Source organism: Nerophis lumbriciformis, linkage group LG16 (assembly GCF_033978685.3).
Source record: "Nerophis lumbriciformis linkage group LG16, RoL_Nlum_v2.1, whole genome shotgun sequence".
Classification (NCBI taxonomy): Eukaryota; Metazoa; Chordata; class Actinopteri; order Syngnathiformes; family Syngnathidae; genus Nerophis; species Nerophis lumbriciformis.
The window spans coordinates 705,012-720,000 of NC_084563.2; the positions used below are offsets into that span (position 1 = coordinate 705,012).

Below are 14,989 nucleotides of genomic sequence, written 5' to 3' on the forward strand. Positions count from 1 at the left end.
GTGTTCTTACCCGAGAGAAACCACACGTCTGTTCAATGACGACACATAGACATTAAGACAAGTTTTGTTCAGCAGATTCCATTTTTTTCTATTTTATATTGCTTGATAATGTTCATGGTGTCGTTTTTCTAGAAAGTTCACTTTTTGCCCCAAAAAATTCCTGGTAGTTCCGGGTAATCAGGGAGTTTTCAAATAGAGTGTGTTGGAACAGTTGAAAACGGATGAGAATTGTGCGATACGCAGTAGATTGTATTATGCCCATTCATTGTCAATGGGGAGAACATTCCGGAAAACTCCTGGAATTTGGGGGATGGGAAAACATGTTCCTAATGGGAATGTTCTGGAAATTTTGGGGAAAAAAGGAAATGAGTGATACTAGCACAGTTGTCCTGGATGATAGGAATGTGTCGGTGTTGGGATTTTTGGAATGGGTTGAAAAATGTTGGAGTAGTAACAGTTTGAATTGAGAATGGGTATTTTGGAATTCCTGGAATTTCGGGAAAACCGGTAATTTGTGAATTATTTTTTTTAATTTGTATGAGGAAAAAATAGGAGCATTTATTGTCCCGACTAAGAGGAATGTTTGAAGGTCAAAAACGGTTGGAAAATGTTGACTGTGAACAGGAAGTGGAAACATGATCTTTTGACGACGGTAAAGAATCAAATCCAGTCTGTACTTCAAGTCTTTTCAAGGTTGTTATCGTTCTGTCAGATCATTTCTGGATCGTCTCTTCCGCTGGCAGACAGCTGGACTGCGATACTGGGAGCAGCAGGAGAGATGCACTTCTCACGGCCCCCTGCTGGCAGCGACGCCATGACTGAGTCCTGAACACAACATCAAGATAATATTAGTCATAATAAAACATGCACACAACATCAAGATAATATTAGTCATAATAAAACATGCACACAACATCAAGATAATATTAGTCATAATAAAACATGCACACAACATCAAGATAATATTAGTCATAATAAAACATGCACACAACATCAAGATAATATTAGTCATAATAAAACATGCACACAACATCAAGGTAATATTAGTCATAATAAAACTTGCACACAACATCAAGATAATATTAGTCATAATAAAACATGCACACAACATCATATGCATCAAGATAATATTAGTAATAATAAAACATCCACACATCACGCTGGCTCGGGTGGAATGTTTTTGTTTCTGTTTCCATTTGTTGTTGTATCGTACAACAATACACACAAGTTGTAAGTACACACAAATATTACTTTTAGCCAACATAAACACACAATATGTTTAGTATAAGCACCATTTTAAAGTGTCCTTAATACTTTCATTAATTACGATTAATATATATATATATATATATATATATATGTATATATATATATATATATATATATATATATATATATATATATATATATTTAAATATATATAAATATGTGTATAATTTGTGTTTTTTTGGCTGTATATATATATATATATATATATATATATATATATATATATATATATATATATATATATATATAGTTGTATTAATATTAAATCAGTTTCCACCTACAATTAATTCTTATAATATGATATAAATATGCACAACTGACTAACTTGTACAATAAAGGTTTTTTTTAATAACACTACTTTTTTTATATTACTTTACTAAAACCCAAAATATTTTTTGAGAACTATAAATAGAACAAATGAAAGGTAATAAACCAAAACTATCTATGAATATAAATGAATAAAATCCCTTATTATAGAATATTAACAATATGTTATCATAAATTATTTACTTTTTATTTTACAAATACTACTTTCATTTAAAAAACAAACAAAAAAAACCAAAAACAAACAAAACAAAACAAAACAAAAAAAATAAAATATATATATATATATATATATAAATATTTTATTTTTCATAAATTATTTACTTTTTATTTTACAAATACTACTTTCATTTAAAAAAAATATATATATATATATATATATATATATATTTTTTTTTTACAAATACTACTTTCATTTAAAAAAAAATAAAAAATAATAAAAAAAATAATATATATATATATATATATATATATTTTTTTTTACAAATACTACTTTCATTTTTTTTTTTTTAATAAAAATTAAAAAGAAAAAAAAAAATATATATATATATATATTTATTTTTTTTAAAAATGAAAGTAGTATTTGTAAAAAAAAATAATATATATATATATATATATATTTATTTTATTTTTTTATTTTTTTTAAAATGAAAGTAGTATTTGTAAAATAAAAAGTAAATAATTTATGATAACATATTGTTAATATTCTATAATAAGGGATTTTATTCATTTATATTCATAGAAAAAACATAACTTTGTGAAATAACGTAACTTTACATAAAAAAACGTTACTTTTCGTGAAATAACATACGTTTTTGTGAAAAAACATAACTTTATGTGAAATAACAATTTTCCGTGAAACAATGTAACTATACAGAAAATAAAACAACTTTACATGAAATAAAGTAACTTTACGTGAAACGACGTTACTTTACGTGAAACAACATCACATTAAAAAAACGTAACTTTTTGTGAAATAACGTAACTTTATGTGAGAAAAACAAAAGTTTCCGAGAAGTAACGTAACTTTACATAAAAAAAACATTACTTTTTGTGAAATAACATAACTTTTTGTGAAATAACATAACTTTACGTGAAAAAACTTAACCTTATATGAAATAACACTTTTCCGTGAAATAATGTAACTATACAGAAAATAACACAACTTTACATTAAATAACGTAACTTTACTTGAAAAACGTAACTTTCCGCAAAATAACGTAATTTTACGTGAAAATACTTAACTTTATATGAAATAACGTAACTTTACTTGAAAAAAAGTAACTTTACGTGAAAAAACAACTTTATGTGAAATAGCAATGTAACTATACAGAAAATAAAACAACTTTACATGAAATAAAGTAACTTTACGTGAAACAACATCACATTAAAAAATTTAACTTTTTGTGAAATAACGTAACTTTATGTGACAAAAACAAAAGTTTCCAAGAAGTAACGCAACATAAAAAAACATTACTTTTCGTGAAATAACATAACTTTTTGTGAAATAACGTAACTTTACGTGAAAAAAAGTAACTTTATGTGAAAAAACGTAACTTTACGTGAAAAAACTTAACTTTACGTGAAAAAACATAACTTTATGTGAAATAACACTTTTTCGTGAAACAATGTAACTATACAGAAAATAATATCTTTACATGAAATAACGTAATTTTACATGAAATAACGTAATTTTACATGAAATAACGTTACTTTACGTCAAACAACATCACATGAAAAAATTAAACTTTTTGTGAAATAACGTAACTTTACATGAGAAAAACTTAACTTTCTGAGAAATAACGTAACTTAACGTAAAAAAACGTTACTTTTCGTGAAAAAACATAACTTTATGTGAAATAACAATTTTCCGTGAAATAATGTAACTACACAGAAAATAACACAACTTTACATGAAATAACGTAACTTTACATGAAATAACGTAACTTTACATGAATTAACATTACTTAACGTGAAATAACGTTACTTTACGTGAAACAACATTACTTAACGTGAAACAACATTACTTAACGTGAAATAACGTTACTTAACGTGAACCAACATCACATGAAAAAATTTTTACTTTTTGTCAAATAACGTAATTTTACGTGAAAATACTTAACTTTATATGAAATAACGTAACTTTACTTGAAAAAAAGTAACTTTACGTGAAAAAAGATAACTTTATGTGAAATAGCAATTTTCCCTGAAATAATGTAACTATACAGAAAATAAAACAACTTTACATGAAAGAAAGTAACTTTACGTGAAATAACGTTACTTTACGTGAAACAACATCGCATTAAAAAAATTTAACTTTTTGTCAAATAACGTAACTTTACGTGAGAAAAACTTAACTTTCCGAGAAATAACGTAACTTTGCGTAAAAAAACTTTACTTTTCGTGAAATAACATAACTTTTCGTGAAAAAACTTTACTTTACTTAAAATAACGTAACTTTGCATAAAATAACTTTACGTGAAATAACGTAACTTTACGTAAAAAAAACTTTACGTGAAATAACGTATCCTATTCTTCATGTAATAAAAAGTATTTAGACAATTTTTGGATCTCCAAAAAAGACGAAGTGAACCAAGAAAGCCTTTTCGTGTTTTTTTCCGATCTAAAAGCGTTTGTCATTGTTGCGTCGTTAACGATTCCGCGGGATTTGTTGCGATAAAGTGATTGTGACAGAAGCTGACAGCCATGTTGCCAGGCAACGTGCAGCAAGTGTACGACAACACGGAGGCTGACTCACACGCGTATGAATATTCTTTAATTGCTAACATATTCCTCGCGTGGCGGCGGTAGCACGTTTGCCACGCAGCCACTTTTTGTCACTTTTATTGAAAGCAGACTTTTTACATGAGGAACACGTTTTGGAAAGAAACTTCGCAGTTTTGCTCCAGAGATTCCGATTGTTATTGTTTTTACTCGCAGAGAAAGGGAAGAAATTGCCAAAGTTTCAGGAAAGCCTGATAAACTGGATCGTTCCGGAACATCACCTCCTGAGTGTGTGTGTGTGTGTGTGTGTGTGTGTGTGTGTGTGTGTGTGTGTGTGTGTGTGTGTGTGTGTGTGTGTGTGTGTGTGTGTGTGTGTGTGTGTGTTCTACAAGTTGCTGACAGGTGGAAGACTTTAGCACACATCCGAGATTTGGGGAAAGGTTTAGTGTTTTTCATCGATATCAAAAACAGTAACACTACTAATACTACAGAAAATACTACACACATGATTAAATACTACTAACATGATAAAATACTACTAACATGGTTAAATACTACTAACGTGATTAAAAACTACTAACAACGTTAGCATCTGTTAGCTTCAAGAATGTGTGGTGAACTTCCCACTCTTAGCATTTTATGATCAATAATTAAATACTACTAACATGGTTAAATACTACTAACATGATTAAATACTACTAACATGGTTAAATACTACTAACATGATTAAATACTACTAACAAGGTTAGCATGTGTTAGCATCTTCAGGAATGTGTGATGAATTTCCCACTCTTAGCATTGTATGATCAATAATTAAATATTACTAACATGATTAAATACTACTAACATGGTTAAATACTACTAACATGATTAAAAACTACTAACAACGTTAGCATCTGTTAGCTTCAAGAATGTGTGGTGAACTTCCCACTCTTAGCATTTTATGATCAATAATTAAATACTACTAACATGGTTAAATACTACTAACATGATTAAATACTACTAACATGGTTGAATACTACTATCATGGTTAAATACTACTAAAATGATTAAATACTACTAACATGGTTAAATACTACTATCATGGTTAAATACTACTAAAATGATTAAATGCTACTAACATGGTTAAATACTACTAACATGATTAAATACTACTAACATGGTTGAATACTACTATCATGGTTAAATACTACTAAAATGATTAAATACTACTAACATGGTTAAATACTACTAACATGGTTAAATACTACTAACATGGTTAAATACTACTATCATGGTTAAATACTACAAACATGATTAAATACTACTAATAAGGTTAGCATGTGTTAGCTTCAGGAATGTGTGGTGAACTTCCCACTCTTAGCATTTTATGATCAATAATTAAATACTACTAACATGGTTAAATACTACTAACATGGTTAAATACTACAGACATGATTAAAAACTACTAACAACGTTAGCATCTGTTAGCTTTAAGAATGTGTGGTGAACTTCCCACTCTTAGCATTTTATGATCAATAATTAAATACTACTAACATGGTTAAATACTACTAACATGGTTAAATACTACTAACATGGTTAAATACTACTATCATGGTTGAATACTACTAACATGATTAAAAAACTACGAACAAGGTTAGCATGTGTTAGCATCTTCAGGAATGTGTGATGAATTTCCCACTCTTAGCATTTTATGATCAATAATTAAATACTACTAACATGGTTAAATACTACTAACATGATTAAATACTACTAACAAGGTTAGCATGTGTTAGCATCTTCAGGAATGTGTGATGAATTTCCCACCCTTAGCATTTTATGATCAATAATTAAATACTACTAACATGGTTAAATACTACTAACATGGTTAAATACTGCTAACATGATTAAATACTACTAACCAGGTTAGCATGTGTTAGCTTCAGGAATGTGTGGTGAACTTCCCACTCTAAGCATTGTATGATCAATTATTAAATACTACTAACATGGTTAAATACTACTAAAATGATTAAATGCTACTAACATGGTTAAATACTACTAACATGGTGAAATACTACTAACATGATTAAATACTACTAACATGATTAAAAACTACTAACAACGTTAGCATCTGTTAGCTTCAAGAATGTGTGGTGAAGTTCCCACTCTTAGCATTTTATGATCAATAATTAAATACTACTAACATGGTTAAATACTACTAACATGATTAAATACTACTAACATGATTAGAAACTACTAACAACGTTAGCATCTGTTAGCTTCAAGAATGTGTGGTGAACTTCCCACTCTTAGCATTTTATGATCAATAATTAAATACTACTAACATGGTTAAATACTAATAACATGATTAAATACTACTAACAAGGTTAGCATGTGTTAGCTTCAAGAATGTGTGGTGAACTTCCCACTCTTAGCATTTTATGATCAATAATTAAATACTACTAACATGGTTAAATACTACTAACATGATTAAATACTACTAACATGGTTAAATACTACAAACATGATTAAAAACTACTAACAACGTTAGCATCTGTTAGCTTCAGGAATGTGTGATGAACTTCCCACTCTTAGCATTTTATGATCAATAATTAAATACTACTAACATGGTTAAATACTACTAACATGGTTAAATACTACTAACATGGTTAAATACTACTATCATGGTTAAATACTACTAACATGATTAAATACTACTAACAAGGTTAGCATGTGTTAGCATCTTCAGGAATGTGTGATGAATTTCCCACTCTTAGCATTTTATGATCAATAATTAAATATTACTAACATGGTTAAATACTACTAACATGGTTAAATACTACTAACATGATTAAATACTATGAACAAGGTTAGCATGTGTTAGCATCTTCAGGAATGTGTGATGAACTTCCCACTCTTAGCATTTTATGATCAATAATTAAATACTACTAACATGGTTAAATACTACTAAAATGTTTAAATACTACTAACATGGTTAAATACAACTAACATGATTAAATACTACTAACAAGGTTAGCATGTGTTAGCATCTTCAGGAATGTGTGATGAATTTCCCACTCTTAGCATTTTATGATCAATAATTAAATACTACTAACATGGTTAAATACTACTAACATGGTTAAATACTACTAACATGATTAAATACTACTAACAAGGTTAGCATGTGTTAGCATCTTCAAGAATGTGTGATGAACTTCCCACTCTTAGCATTTTATGATCAATAATTAATACTACTAACATGGTTAAATACTACTAACATGATTAAATACTACTAACATGATTAAATACTACTAACAATGTGTTAGCATCTTCAAGAATGTGTGATGAACTTCCCGCTCTTAGCATTTTATGACCAATTAGCCTTTTGACTTCTTTAGAGGAAAGCTAACGTGTTGTTTTCTTTCCTACGGCGGTAAAAAAAAACCCCGAAAGGATTAACCCGCAGAAAAATGTTACTTGTCACGATTTTAGCGAAGAACTTTATTCTTTCAGCTCTAAAGGCTTTCCCACTTTGATCGAAATCTAATTGCGGTCGGAAACATTGAATTCTTGCCATTTCTCCGCATTAGCATGCTGGCTCTCAAGTATCAGGACATCCAAGGATATTCCAAGGTCAAACGTGTTCCCACAATGCAACAACTCCTTCACTTTGCCAGCGAGAAAAGAAAGCAAAGACTTCTTCTGGAACATTCCAATTGTGTCGCTAATTGAAGACACATTGAAGACGCGGCGCCGCTGGTTTTGCGGTGCAACAGCGACATCCGGTGGACGCTTTGGGAATTACACTGTTTTTCTAATTACAAGCATGAAAATTATATGTAATATGTTTAAAATATATGTTTCTTTTAAACCACATTTTATATCTTTCTTTATAAAATGTAAAAATAAGAATATGATAATTAAATACAACAAAAGGTAATTAAATAAGGTCATTTAAAAAAAAAAAAAAAAATTGTCATTATTATGCTTATAGGTGTTATTCGAATGAATAATAATATTTAAAATATCAACAATATATTTTCCATCCATCCATTCATTTATCAAACAAATATTAATATTCACAATATTTCTTCTTTATTATATTTTAAAAGTATTAACACAACCTTTTAATATAATAATAGGTACGAATCAGCTTTAATGTTAATTTAAAAAAGCTAATAAATAAAAAATAAGATGTATACATTTTGTGTTTATAGGTCATATTTGAATTATTAATAATGATGATATTTTGTTATCAAATATTATAATACTCGTTTAATAATTAACATAATTTAATATATTAATAGGCAAAAATAGACTTTAATTTTGAAAAGGCAAGAAATTAAAAATAAGATCATATAATGATTATGTTTATAGGTCTTTTTTAAATCAATATTAATGGGAATAATAATACACATTTTTAAATATCAATGCTTGAAATATTTTTTTCCCAAACAAAAAGTGTTCACAATTGCATCTTTCTGTAATAATTGTTAAAAATATTATTGACTAATTGAATATAATAACACTTAATAGGCTTTCATGTTGATATAAAAAAAAAACATACATTAAATTGAAGATGTATGATTGTTTTTTTATTATTAATTATAATAATATGTAACTATCATGTTTTACCAAACAATATTAATATTCACGGTTGCATCTTTCTAAAATATTAATATAATAATTGAATATAATTATAGGCAATAAAAGGCTTTAATAGTATTTTTTTTTAAAGCAGAATATGAAAATGAAGATATATAAATATTATCTTTGTAGAGTTAAATTAATAATAATAGTAATATTTCAAATATCAAAGCTAAACATATTTTACCCAAACATATATTATTATTATTTACAATTGCATCTTTCTTTATAAAATGTAAACAAATATTAATGAAATATTTTAATTTAATATTAGGCTATAATAGGCAATACTAGGCTTTAATGTTGATTTTTTTTTTAAATTCATTAATCTATGATCTCTAAATATTATGTTTACAAATAATTAGAAAGTTACCCATTGGTCCTATAATGTCCTACAAAGGTAGTAGAATGTCCTAAATAGGTCCTAGGATGTCTAAAATGGTACTAGAATGTTCAACATAGGTTCGAGAAAGTCTACATAGGTTCTAAAATGTTCTGAAAATGGTCTAGAATGTGCTACATATGTACTAGAATGTGCCACATAGGTCCTAGAATGTTTTACAAAGGTACTAGGGAGTTCTACATAGGTCCTAGAATGTACTACAAAGGTAAGAGGAAGTACTACAAAGGGTCTAGAAAGTTATCCATAGGTCCTAGTATGTGCTACAAAGGTCCTAGAATGTCCTATATAGGTTTTAGAATGTGCTACAAAGGTTCTAGAAAGTGCTACAAAGGTTTTAGAATGTCCTACAAAGGCTCTAGAATGTTCAACATAGGTACTAGTCCATTCTACATTGGTGCGAGAAAGTTCTACCAAGGGTCTATAATTGGGCTACAAAGGTACTAGAATGTTCAACATAGTGAAAAAAAAACAAAAAAACGGAACAATTTAACATAAAATAACAAAAAAATAAATAAATAAATAAAAAATAAAAAAAAATGAAGAAAAATTTAAAAAAAAATTATAATTGAGGGATGGATCTGAAGTTGATCTTGAGATTTAAGCATCAAAAATAAAAATAAAAATAAATAAATATGTATGACTTACACACTTTTATGAAGGGGCCCTTTTGGATCCCTGAGAATTTTAGTGAGATTTTTTTTAACGGTCATTCCTCAACATTTTTTTTATGAATTATTGATTTATTTGAGGCTCCAATTGCTTCACATCAAATATTCCACTTTGATTTTTGGGAGGGAGAAATATTGCATATTTTTTGTTTTTACCATAAAAAACTCAGTTTCCAAAGACAAAAAAAAAATAAAAAAATAAATGAAAAAAATAAATAAAAATTGAGCCATAGTTGATCTTGAGATTTAAGCATAGAAAATAAATATGCATTTAACTGTCATTGCTCAAAAAGTAGAATTATTGTCATATTTAAGTCATATTCCACTCTGATATGTTTGCATATTTTCTCTTTTTGCCATTAAAAAACAGGTTTCTCTTAAACTAAAAGCACAAAAAATATTTAAAATCTTACATAAATAAAGCATTATATCTACAGATTGGTGTAAAGTTGATCTAGAGATTTAAATGTTATAAAAATAAATACATATTGTTATTACTGAAGGTAAAAAAAAAAAAAAGTTGTATTGGTTTTGAAGATGAAAACTATGAAAATAAGTGGAAAAGGTTTGTGAAGAAGGTGGAATGTTCCACAAGCATCAAGCAGCTGTTTGCTAGCTGTTGATGTGCAGAATATTAAAGGAGCAGAAGCCATAAACACAAAATAAGTCCATGACGGGACTTGGAGGAATAAAATGAGGAGTGAGAAATGTGCCAAATGTGCTGAGTTGTCATAAAACACCGTCGCTTCCTTCATGAAGACTCCAACTAAACACCTGCAATCCGTTTCATAAATGGAGAAAAGCGACCCGGTTAACAAAATAGAACATTTTTACAGCCTGGAAGCGGCCCACTTTCCAGAAGACAAAAAAAAAATAAAAGCAAGTTTATGGCAGGAAAAGTTGGATTTGTAACGCTGGAGAAGTTTCCAGTAGCAGAAAACCAGGAGAGCTTCAAGCTTCAAGTCTGATGATGGAAACACAAATAGTCTGGAACAGTGTCAAACTCTGGCCAGAATTCAACCCCACAGATATTCATGTATTCACATGTTCATGTGCAATGCTGAGAGGCATGTTGGAGATGTTGAGGTGTGATGATATTCTCTCATCTGGTTAAAAGCATGAAGGAATGCTGGGAGTCGAACACGCTGCCATGCAGCACACCATCAGTACTGATTGTTACACATTTTTCTTAAAAACACTTTTGTTATGTCATGTTAGATTGTCACTTTTTTGTGTTATTATTATTTTGTTATGTTATTTGTTCCAATTAAAAAAAGGTATGTTATATTTAAAAAAAAATATGGTATTATAATTTTTTGTTATGTTATGCTATATTGTACCAATTTTAAATATATTTTTGTTATGTTTTGTTGTTCCAATTGTTTAACAATTTTATTGTTATGTTATGTTATATTTTTTTTAAATGGTGTTTTAATTTTTTGTTATGTTTTGTAATATTGTTCCAATTTTAAATATTTGTTTTGTTGTGTTATATTATTCAATATTGGTTTATTGGTATTTTTTGTAATGTTATATTTCGTTTTTTTTTTTTGTTATGTTATGTTACAATGTTCCATTTTTTGTTATTGATATTTTTTGTTATGTTTATATTGTTCCATGTTTTTTGTTATGTTATGTTGTATTGTTCTATTACAAAAATAAAAATAAAAAACATTTTGGTTATGTTTATATTGTTCCATGTTTTTTGTTATTATTATTATTATTATTATTATTATTATTATCTGTTTTGTTATTTTATGTGATATTATTCCATTATTTTTGTTGTGTTGTATTGTTCCATTGTTTTGGAATTATGTTTTCTGTCATGTTGTATGATACAATGTTGAATTTGTTAGTAATTTTTTTGTTATGTTATACTGTTTCATTTCTTTGTTATTTTTTGTTATTGACATTAAAAAAAACAATTGTTATTTTTTGTTATGTTGTATTATATTATTGGCCCATGTTTTTTGTTATTATTTTGTTGTTATTTTATGTTAAATTGTTCCATTTTTTGTTATTGGTATTTTTTGTTATGTTTGCTCCATTTTTGGTTTTTGTTATGTTGTGTTACAATGTTTCATATTTTTTTATTTCTTGTTTTTTTTGTTTTGTTATATTGTTACAATGTTTATTATTATTTTTAATGTTGACTTATATTGTTCCATTGTGTTGTTATTATTTTGTTGTGTTGTTATATTGTTCCGTTTTTGTTATGTTGTTCCAATTTTTAAAATTATTATTTTTTTATTATGTTGTGTTGTATTGGTCCATGTTTTTATTTGTAATTGTTATTTGTTTTCTTATTTTATATGATATTATTCCATTGTTTTTGTTTTGCTATATTGTTCCATTGTTTTGAAAGTATTTTTTCTGTCATGTTATGATACAATGTTGAATTTTTGTTATCTATTTTTTTTGTTATGTTATATTGTTTCATTTCTTTGTTATTTTTTGTTATTGACATTAAAACAACAATTTTTATTTTTTGTTATGTTATATTGACCCATGTTTTTTTTTGTTATTGTTGGTATTTTTTGTTATGTTTGCTCCATTTTTTATTTTTGTTATGTTATGTTACCATGTTTCATATGTTGTTATTCTTGTTTTTTTTGGTATGTTATATTCTTAAAATTGTTGTTATTTTTATTTTTATGTTAACCTATATTGTTCCATTTTGTTATTATTTTGTTGTGTTGTTATATTGTTCCGTTTTTGTTATATTGTTACATATTTTGGTCCATGTTTTTTATTTGTTATTTGTTTTCTTATTTTATGTGATATTATTCCATTGTTTTTGTTGTTATATTGTTCCATTGTTTTGGAAGTATTGTTTCTGTCATGTTAAGATACAATGTTGAATTTTTTTTGTTTTGTTATATTGTTTCATTTATTTATTATTTTTGGTTATTGACTTTTAAAAAAAAAAACAATTGTTATTTTTTGTTATGTTATATTGGTCCATGTTTTTTTGTTGTTATTATTTTTTGTTATTTTATGTTAAATTGTTCCATTTTTTGTTACTTGTATTTTTTGTTCTGTTTGCTACATTTTTTGTTTTTTGTTATGTTTCAATGTTTCATTTTTTTTTTATTCTTATTTTGTTTGTTTTGTTATATTGTTACAATGTGTATTATTATTTTTAATGTTGACTTATATTGTTCCATTTTTTGTTATTATTTTGTTGTGTTGTTATATTGTTCCGTTTTTTTAAATTTGTTTTTATTATGTTGTGTTGTATTGGTCCATGTTTTTATTTGTAATTGTTATTTGTTTTCTTATTTTATGTGATATTATTCCATTGTTTTTGTTATGTTATATTGTTCCATTGTTTTGGAAGTATTTTTTCTGCCATGTTATGATACAATGTTGAATTTGTATTTATTTATTTTTTGGTTATGTTATATTGTTTCATTTCTTTGTTATTTTTTGTTTTTGACATGAAAAAAACTATTGTTAATTTTTGTTATGTTATATTGGCCAGCGTTTTTTTTTGTTTTTGTTAGTATTTTTTGTTATGTTAAAATGTTTCATATTTGTTATTCTTATTTTTTGTTATGTTGTATTCTTACAATTGTTGTTATTTTTTATTTTTTATGTTAACCTGTATTGTTCCATTTTGTTATTATTTTGTTGTGTTATATTGCTCTGTTTTTGTTATCTTGTTACATTTTTTGTAATTTTTTTGTTATGTTGTGTTATTTTGGTCCATGTTTTTTATTTATTTGTTTTCTTATTTTATGTGATAATATTCCATTGTTTTTGTGATGTTATATTGTTCCATTGTTTTGGAATTATTTTTTCTGTCATGTTAAGATACAATGTTGAATTTTTTTGTAATTTTTTTTGTTATGTTATATTGTTTCATTTATTTGTTATTTTTGGTTACTGACATAAAAAAAAAGGTGGCGACTTGTCCAGGGTGTACCCCGCCTTCCGCCCGATTGTAGCTGAGATAGGCTCCAGCGCCCCCCGCGACCCCAAAAGGGAAAAAGCGGTAGAAAATGGATGGATGGATGGATGGACATAAAAAAAACACAATTGTTATTTTTTGTTATGTTATACTAATCCAAGTTTTTTTTTTTGTTATTATTTTTTGTTATTTTATGTTAAATTGTTCCATTTTTTGTTACTGGTATTTTTTGTTCTGTTTGCTCCATTTTTTGTTTTTTGTTATGTTTCAATGTTTCATATTTTTTTATTCTTATTTTGTTTGTTTTGTTATATTGCTGAAATTTGTATTATTATTTTTAATGTTGACTTATATTGCTCCATTTTTTGTTATTATTTTGTTGTGTTGTTATATTGTTCCGTTTTTTTAAATTATTATTATGTTGTGTTGTATTGGTTCAGGTTTTTATTTGTAATTGTTATTTGTTTTCTTATTTTATGTGATATTATTCCATTGTTTTTGTTATGTTATATTGTTCCATTGTTTTGGAAGTATTTTTTCTGTCATGTTATGATACAATGTTGATTTTTTTTTTTTTTTTTTGGTTATGTTATATTGTTTCATTTCTTTGTTATTTTTTGTTATTGACATGAAAAAAACTATTGTTAATTTTTGTTACGTTGTATTGGCCAGCGTTTTTCTTTTTGTTATTGTTGGTATTTTTTGTTATGTTTGCTCCATTTTTTATTTTTGTTATGTTAAAATGTTTCATATTCCGTTTTTGTTATATTGTTACATATTTTGGTCCATGTTTTTTACTTGTTATTTGTTTTCTTATTTTATGTGATATTATTCCATTGTTTTTGTTGTTATATTGTTCCATTGTTTTGGAAGTATTGTTTCTGTCATGTTAAGATACAATGTTGATTTTTTTTGTTATGTTATATTGTTTCATTTATTTATTATTTTTGGTTATTGACTTTAAAAAAAAAAACAATTGTTATTTTTTGTTATGTTATATTGGTCCATGTTTTTTTGTTGTTATTATTTTTTGTTATTTTATGTTAAATTATTCCATTTTTT

At 26.5% G+C, this 14,989-nt stretch overlaps 1 protein-coding gene across 2 annotated transcripts in view; it reads right to left on the reverse strand.

Annotated features, from left to right (window-relative positions):
• Window positions 1-350: 350 nt before the first annotated feature.
• The window catches only part of LOC133617340 (uncharacterized), a 46,688-nt gene continuing 32,049 nt past the window's right edge, over window positions 351-14,989 (reverse strand). For both annotated transcript variants that reach the window (XM_061977274.2, XM_061977275.1), the window contains exon 8: window positions 351-825. In XM_061977274.2, coding sequence (XP_061833258.1) covers window positions 709-825 — 117 coding nt within the window. In that variant the 3' untranslated portion in view covers window positions 351-708. The remainder of the gene's footprint in view (window positions 826-14,989) is intronic.